Below are 9,086 nucleotides of genomic sequence, written 5' to 3' on the forward strand. Positions count from 1 at the left end.
GTGATGCTTAAAAAAAAAGTCTTGGCTTTGGTGCCCAGGAGACCTGGAATCTTAGCCATTCCATGAGCAAGTCACTTCACATATCTGAGCCTGTTTTACTTCTGAAGTCAGGCGGCAGGAGTCCAAGGGCTCCAGGCTGGTCTGTGTCTGGATGCATCTTGCTTTCCCCTTGGTAAACTCTGCCTGCTAACACTCAACTGCTAAAATGGGCTGATGATGTTTCTGGTATTCTTCTTGTCTCTGGGGGTATCCCTTGCTAAGTATCGCTATTATCAATCAGTGTTGATCCAAATTTTAAATAGCTAAGTTTTCTAAAAATAATTAACTAAAATATTTCAGTGTAACCTTAATGATTTTCTGGGTTCTGATGTTTTCGTTTGTTGAACTTTTATAGCACTAATGGATTACAAGCTTGTTTTGCATCCAGTTAGACCACTTTTTATTTGAAGCAAATGTAATCAATAAGCGTTCAAGTGGAAATTCTATATACGTACACATGGTCGTGCAGTTCACTGTCATGAATGTCTAAAATATAAGAAATACAAGCAAGTTAATTCATATTCAGAAAACATTTTGTCCTTGCAAACTTATGTAATTTGTATAACTGAATAACTTTTATTTTGGGAAAAATCTGACCTCCAAGATCTCACTGCTTCTCTGGTAAAGATAAATGAACACTCTTGCCGTTTTTTAATACCTTAAGTTCTTTCCCCTGTGTTATAGCTTATTTCAACCATTCCAACCAGCCGCTTAAAGTTTCTAAAAGAAGCTGGTCATGGAACCCAGAAGGAGGAGATACCTGAGGAGGAATTAGCAGAGGATGTTGAAGAGATTGACCATGCCGAAAGGGAGTTGCGGCGTGGCCAGATCTTGTGGTTTAGAGGCCTGAACAGAATCCAAACACAGGTATGGGTCTGGTAGAGAGGTAGGAGAGCTGACGGGAGTAAGGACGTTGTTTACCTGGGGAGAGGCCCACCTGTGTTTTTAACTGCCTTTCCAGCCTTCCCAGCCCACAAAATGTATTCTTTTGAAAACTACTACTGATGGCTGAACTGAGTGAAACTCTTCACTGATTATGAAAGAATGTCTCTTATAGGCCCTCAGCTTTTTTTTCCCCCCTAGCTTTTATTTTCCCCTCTCATCTCAAAATGCTACATCTTGCCTATTTATCTGCTCTGTAAAAGTGCCTTTTCCTTTACGTTGTAAATGTTGGTTGATGGAACGGTCCTTTCTCTTGTTCTCTCTCTCTTGCTGAGCAAGCTGTCACGATCTCTGATTCCTTGCAGATGGATGTAGTGAATGCTTTCCAGAGTGGAAGTTCCATTCAGGGGGCTCTAAGGCGACAACCCTCCATCGCCAGCCAGCATCATGATGTAACAAATATTTCTACCCCTACACATGTAGTGTTTTCCTCTTCTACTGCTTCTACTACTGTGGGGTGTGAGTGTGTGTTCCTAAGTGCATGAAATTAACATTTCCTACTCCACACACCTAACGTTTCTCATTCTCTCCTGACTGTTTAAACTCATTGTTTGGGCTTTTCATAAAGCTTTCTTTTTGTAAAGTGGACTGAGACCTCAAGTGTTGCCATTGTTACTGTTTCAGTTCATAGAGGGGTAGAGGAAAGCTGGGTCAGATGCAACTAAAGATTACACTCGAAACCTGGGAGCTTGTCTCTGGGCTAACTCTTAGAGTTCATACGGGGACTAAAACTACAGCTTAGCATTTATGGAAACGACTATAAATTTTTGAGTATATGCCTTTCAACGTATCCATACTGCATGGCTCCCGGAAGCATGTGACTTGAAACTGAGCTAACAAAACAAGAAAATTGACGTTTGCAAAGCTAAAGAGTGAATTTGGCGTCTCAGCTTTCACGTTGTCCGTTTAGAAAGTAAGTTAGCAGCATGAAGTGAGGCTCTTGCATAGCTAGCCACTTGCCTGCCTTCCTAACTGGAACTCTGTCTGCCTTTATCCTGTGAGCCACTGAATAAGCTTTCATTATTTTTACGCTCTCTCTATTGATCGGTTTCTTGGGCTCTTCCCTTTTTTGTACAATCAGTTCAGCTTGAAAGTGCACTGTAGATAATATTCTGATGTCACAAACAAATTTGGCAGTGTATTCACTGCTGTTAGTCTGTCGAGTTAAAATAGAAATGCATGGTGAAGTAGAATTATGGAATGATAATAAAGTCAAAAGAAATATGTACTGGCTGCATTTGGTTGTGTGTGTGTGTGTGTGTGTGTGTGTGTGTGTGTGTGTGTGTGTGTGCGCGCGCGCATGCAGAAATGCAGACTGTGTAGGAGCTCTCCTGGATTAGAGTCTGCCTTTCCCCAGGATTCCCAGTCAGGTGAATGACACGTTAGAGTCTGAGAGGTCTTGGGGTTGCTTATGTGTGCTAACACTGTACCATAGTCCATAAAAACCCCATGGGGTGTAGGGACATTGCATCTGGCTTAAGGTGGAGAAACTCCATTTGGCTACACCTCCTCATCCTCTGGTAGGTGGGAGGAGAACTCATTTTCTGTCTCCCTTTGTCACTCAGCCGTATTGATACTCTGTATCACCATATTGATACTCTGTATCGCTGTATTGATACTCTGTGTGAAGGGCGGTTAATTTAGATTGGTGGTTCTCAGTCTCCCAAACACTGCAGCCCTGGTGAAACCCGAAATAAAATGACTTGGGTTGCTTCTTCACAACTATAATTTTACCGCTGTTATGAACTGGAATGTAAACGGGTGATTCGGAGGATATCTAATAGGGAATCCCCTCCCTATCCACACCCGAAAGAACTGTGGCCGTCAGGTTGAGAAACACTGATTTAGACTTAACACTGCACTCATGCAGAAAGACAAGCGTGAAGAATGACAGTAATTTGAAGGGGCATGTAACCATATTTTTTTTTCCATTTTTTATTAGGTATTTAGCTCATTTACATTTCCAATGCTATACCAAAAGTCCCCCATACCCACCCACCCCCACTCCCCTACCCACCCACTCCCCCTTTTTGGCCCTGGCGTTCCCCTGTACTGGGGCATATAAATTTTGCGTGTCCAATGGGCCTCTCTTTCCAGTGATGGCCGACTAGGCCATCTTTTGATACATATGCAGCTAGAGTCAAGAGCTCCGGGGTACTGGTTAGTTCATAATGTTGTTCCACCTATCGGGTTGCAGATCCCTTTAGCTCCTTGGGTACTTTCTCTAGCTCCTCCATTGGGAGCCCTGTGATCCATCCATTAGGTGACTGTGAGCATCCACTTCTGTGTTTGCTAGGCCCCGGCATAGTCTCACAAGAGACAGCTACATCTGGGTCCTTTCGATAAAATCTTGCTAGTGTATGCAATGGTGTCAGCGTTTGGATGCTGATTATGGGGCGGATCCCTGGATATGGCAGTCTCTACATGGTCCATCCTTTCATCTCAGCTCCAAACTTTGTCTCTGTAACTCCTTCCAAGGGTGTTTTGTTCCCACTTCTAAGGAGGGGCATAGTGTCCACATTTCAGTCTTCATTTTTCTTGAGTTTCATGTGTTTAGGAAATTGTATCTTATATCTTGGGTATCCTAGGTTTTGGGCTAATATCCACTTATCAGTGAGTACATATTGTGTGAGTTCCTTTGTGAATGTGTTACCTCACTCAGGATGATGCCCTCCAGGTCCATCCATATATTTTTTAAATGTACATTCAATTGTCTATTGGAATCAATGCCTTAGCTATCATTTCCCTGTTAAGATCATTTTACTGATTACTGTTTCCTTCCAGAATGTTGGTATCAGGTCTCAACTTTATGAGTAAATAAACGGTGCCTTCATTCTTAAAATTACTGAAACAAAGGTGAACATTTCTATGTTATAAAATATTTATATTTTAACTAATGTAAGTGCTCGGCAGAATTGATTTTATCCTCTGAAAAAATTTTGAATGACACCGGTTTATTGGGCCTGACTATTGGCACTACAGTGACATTTTTATACTTTAACCTAGTTTCCTGTATACAGCATACACCCCAAAAGAGAGGTAAATTTGTAGGCCATATAAGTCTAAATAGTTGCTAGAAAGGAAACTTTGAAACTTGTTGTCTTTTCCTTGAATTTTTTTTTCAAAGAGTCCCAGAAGGTATGTGTTTGGAATCTGTTCTTTCCAGAGAACTATAGTGATTAAGTTATAATCTTTAATTCAGAAAAACAAAACACTAACACTTTTATAGAAAAATGGCATATACTCAAATATTTATAGCTGTTTAGTAGCATTTTATAGATATGTATTCGGGTTCGTCTTCAATTTTAATTAAGGAAGGAGTGGGGCAGATGTGACTTCATTGTGGCACTCAGCTTATATTTGCTTGGCTTGTTCATAGTTGGTGACACCCTAATTCCTAGCATGATAAATAGTCCCCTTTGTGCTTGACATTGTTAACCTTGAGTTGTTTTGAGAAATATGTGCTTTTTTATTTAAATATAATTCAAGTAAGCTTGTGTATGGCTAAGTTCTCATTTTGTTTTGTTTTTGTTTTTGTCTTCTTAGGGAAAAAAAATCCTACAAAATGGCTATTAAATTTGTAGCCAGTAACATTGAGATTTTGTTAGTTTTTCTTTGAACGTGTACCTCTCGATTAGAGTACGTGGTTTCGTTGTTCTGTAGTGTCCTACTAAAATATTCATTTTTTTACAGTGTATTGCAAGTTCCACTGCATTACATGCAAATTCGATTCACTCATACCTAGCTGTTTGTGGATTCAAACTCATAAGTGAACCATTACTGTGGCGAAGTTCCTGGCGTCCTGACATCTCTCTGTGTTTTGTGCTGTTTACAGATCCGAGTGGTGAATGCATTTCGTAGTTCTTTATACGAAGGGTTAGAGAAGCCAGAATCAAGAAGTTCAATCCACAACTTTATGACACACCCTGAGTTTAGGATAGAAGATTCAGAGCCGCACATCCCCCTTATTGATGACACTGATGCTGAAGACGACGCCCCAACAAAACGCAACTCCAGCCCTCCGCCCTCTCCTAACAAAAATAACAATGCTGTTGACAGCGGAATTCACCTTACAATAGAAATGAACAAGTCTGCTACCTCTTCATCCCCAGGAAGCCCACTACATAGTTTGGAAACATCACTCTGATTGTAAGATGAATGGTAACACACTAGCTGCATTGTAAAGAAACAAATCGAAACTGAGTCTTTTCACATATTGTGACGGACAAGATAGTATTCTTGTCTCTGGACTTCAACAGAAGACACACTTGTACGAATGTAGATTTATTTTTTTAAAAAAAACAAAAGCAAAGCTTTCTGCCAGACTGAGGGTGCTTTTTTGGGGTGTGGGAGAAACGAACTGACAGATGAACAGCGGTGACTCGGCAGGAGTGGCCTGTGGGTCGTCAGTGGTACCTAACGTTGTCCTGACTAGCAGAGCTGTGGTTTATCTCAGTTCTTGATGGGAGGGAGGGAGGAGTGACGCTGGGTGAGACAGAGAGCCCTGGATCATTGAGTGAATACTTTAATTTCTGCTGTTGGCTGTTAATAATTTGGATTATTTATGTTTATAAATGATACAGATCTGTTTACAAGGTTTGTAGATACTTTTTTTGTTCTTCATAGACGGGAAGCTTCCTTATAGTAATGCAGAGAAAAATTAGTCCTTCAAATACTGCTGTATTTTCAGGAAAAAAAAGGGGGGGGTGTTTCTATTGAAACTGTACTAAATTTTTGCCTACAATTTATCTTGTTACATATGTAGATAAATTGCTAATACTAATAGCCAAATAGATAACACTAATGCTTTGTTTAAAAAACAAAAAAGAAAAAAGAAAACAAGACAAAAAAAAAAACAACAAAAACCATGAGCAGTGGTGTTCTAATGAAGTTATGGCATCTGTCCTAATTAGTTTCTTAAATACATTTACTACTTAATGGTTTTGAAAGAACTGTTTAATTTTTAAATTTTTTGAAAACTTGCTAATAACCTTTTGTTCAGAATTTAGTAGATTGTTTATTGCGGGACATCAAATACACAATGAAAGATGCTTGAAATGCCTTTGTTATTTCAGGCCAATCAAATTAAACTATCAAAGTACAAGAGAAACCTTTAGTCTTTTTTTTTTTTTGTTTTTGTCTAAATATGTTAGTTCAGTGATGTCTTAGTGAACTGTGAGTGACTGCATTGATTTTTCTAATAACTGCGTAGAGACCTTCACACAGCATAGAGGGGGCTGTTGGCATTTTGAGAAAGGTTAATAGAGAGAGGCATACATCGTTTCCTTTTGTTTTTGAAACTTGTTTGTAAACATAAATAAATATGCCCTTTTATTAAATAAATACACAGCAATGGTTCTTCAGACAGCTCAGCTCCTTGGTTCTCTACGTGTGCCGCATTGGCCTGTCTCCTCTAACCACAACTAGAATAAATTTCAAGCTGGTGGCAGCCTCAGGAAGGGCTGTTTGAATCCTTTCTTGGTCACCCCATGGAGTCGAGCTGAGACAGCAGTTTTGCCACCTAGCACACCCTTCATAGAATCTACTTTTATCTAAAGTAAAGTAGTCTCGCCATTTTATACGAAGTAATGACCACAGTTGTCTGATGTATTTGTTTTTTATTAAGTGTCCCAGTCACAGATTAGATTAAAGGGATGGCGCATGAAGATTTGAGGAAGCGGCTAAACACGATCTCTGTAATAACCAACTCTATGCCGAACTCTATGCTCATCTCTGAGACAATTGAATTTCCAGGCTCTCTGCTTCTTTTCTGTCTACCTTCTTCCTTTGTCTGCCTCTCGTCTTGACCTTTTAGAAAGTGGTATTGTTTCAGGGCGCAGATCTCGCCAGTTAAACAATCCTCAGGCTGACCTAAAGTTTACGAGGACTACTACATCCAAGAATGCTGACCTAGCAAAGAAACATCTAGTTGATGGTGCTTGATATATATATATATTTTTTTTTTGGGCGGGTGGGAGGAATCTTTTTCTCCCCATCAGTTGCCTGCAGTAACTCTCTGCAAGTCTTAGAAACACATCGGCTCTGTCCCATCGATCACTGTACATTTTTACTCATCAGGTGTTTGTAGTTATTCATACTGTAAAAAGAGGTAGCATGATATGCTGGGACGCATATTTAGACCAGGAGCCCAAGGTGGACTCCTCGTCTTGAATTTGCCATTAACGTGCTGCATGATCTTGGGGCAGTGACTCACCCTGACGGAGGGTGGGGGACTCCTCTTGAAGAACCCTTTCAACTCTAAGAATTGACCCTATCCACTGAAGAAGCCTGTGAGGCATAGGGAATAGAGAAAGGGAAATGTTCTCAGCTTTCTTTTTTATTTTGGTTATGCTTAAATATGAATGTAATTACCAAGAGAATGAGACCTGCATGTGCTCTGGAGGGTTTGTGTCTAGCTTTTCCGGTTTTTTTTTTTTTTTTCCAAAACTCAAGGCAATGGCTTTTTACCCCACCTCTAAATCCATAAGTGGGTCTTAGGACATCCGTGAAGTCATAATAGCAAAACACGCTCGGTGTGCGTTTCTCTCTTTGAGACACTGTAATTTCTACCAGAAATGTCCACAGCATTATGTAAGTAGGAAAAAAAAAAAAAAATACAAGCAAGCTGTTAAAGATCTTGGATCCCATTCTATAGTGTGTATACCTAAATCAACATCTGTAATTCACATTTTTCTCTTTTATTCTCTAACCAAAATCAGAAAGAAAAAAAAAACTTGTTTAATTTTGCATCCCAAATGTTTTTAATCTTTGTATATTTTTTAGACTCCCTTTTCTCCCCATCATTGCCTTTCCGTGGTTGTAAATAGTTGTCACACTCTGAGGATGAGTTACGTCTTGTCATCTTACAAATATGTGATATGGTAATTTTCATAACAGATTATCAGTTTTGAACCAAGAAAATGGTGATTTGTTTATAAGAGAAAAAAAAACAAAACAACAAAAAAAACCACCTGGCTTCATTTCTGTGAAATTGCTCTTTGAAACTTTCATTTCCACGTGTAAGCCAACTGGGATACTACCGTGATGGTGTTGATTTCTTTTAATGATGCTTACCATCTCTTTTAGCCACTGAGCCTTTTATTATTTGTCTATTTGTAAAGTTTATTTGTCTTAACTCATTTAATAAATATACTGTTTATCTGTTTCTGAATGGGGACTGAACTTTTTGACCCTTGGGATGATCTGAACACCATATTTTGGCATTCCTTTTTTCCTACCTGAGATTTTTGCTTTTAACCTACGTAATGCAGAGTCTATAAAATACTTGGAATGTTAGGATGGGTACGGGGACTCCGTGTTCTCATGCAGTTGCCTGGTTTCCCCTCTCTAAGGGAAGGGGGTGTAGTACCCCAGCTGCTAGAGTGTCAGCCCTCAGCCACAGCGTCCATTCTGCAGGCCAGGGAGGGCAGCGGTTTAGTTTAGTGTAGAACTTGTTAAGAACACTTTATTAAACAATCTGAACTTTTTAATAGCAATTGTCTTAACTCTGATGGAAAAATAATAGCAGTGAAACTTACACTTCAGTGGTTTCCATAGTCAATGATTGTCATAAATTCACAGACCAATGCCGAACCAGCAAGGTAATTCTGGATACCGTATTTTGATAGAATAAACTATTAAATGGTTGAATCATACAACAGGAAGGGTACTTTTCATCTTGTCAGATTGGGAACTTCTATATGTATTAACTGTCAAAATTGAGTTTTTAATATGTCCTATTTGTAAAGTTAAACTAAATAAGAAGCGGCACTTTCTTTAGCCTTTGTTTCTTGGCATTTTCCCTGCTTACCTTTAGAAACCTTGGTTTCTTGAACCTTTCAGTCACTAACCTGGGCTGCTCTCGAGCCCTGCCTGAAGTGCAGAGCACCATCCTTTTTCAATTATTCTTACACATATATGAGTATCTGTATTGCTAGACTCTTCTCTTGGTTAGGTGTCAATAAGAAAATTACTTTCATCCAAATAATTTATCAACAAAGTGGTAGCTTTTTCTTATAAACCCTTAATCCTATATACTTTTGCCATGAGAATGATTTCTTTTCCACTTTTCATATTTGTTCTTTAAAAAAAATTTTTTTTTAAAT

The 9,086-nt window shown here is 39.2% G+C and overlaps 1 protein-coding gene across 8 annotated transcripts in view; it reads left to right on the plus strand.

Annotated features, from left to right (window-relative positions):
* The window catches only part of Atp2b1 (ATPase, Ca++ transporting, plasma membrane 1), a 111,514-nt gene extending 103,362 nt beyond the window's left edge, over nt 1-8,152 (plus strand). For 2 of the 8 annotated variants that reach the window (NM_001359508.1, NM_001359507.1), the window contains exons 20-22: nt 724-906; nt 1,287-1,440; nt 4,817-8,152. In NM_001359508.1, coding sequence (NP_001346437.1) covers nt 724-906; nt 1,287-1,440; nt 4,817-4,842 — 363 coding nt within the window. In that variant the 3' untranslated portion in view covers nt 4,843-8,152. The remainder of the gene's footprint in view (nt 1-723; nt 907-1,286; nt 1,441-4,816) is intronic. The other 6 variants (XM_011243548.3, XM_030245244.1, NM_001359509.1 and 3 more) reach the window with 5 other exon arrangements.
* Nucleotides 8,153-9,086: the final 934 nt, after the last annotated feature.

The sequence above is a fragment of the Mus musculus genome, chromosome 10 (genome assembly GCF_000001635.26).
Source record: "Mus musculus strain C57BL/6J chromosome 10, GRCm38.p6 C57BL/6J".
Lineage (NCBI taxonomy): Eukaryota > Metazoa > Chordata > Mammalia > Rodentia > Muridae > Mus > Mus musculus.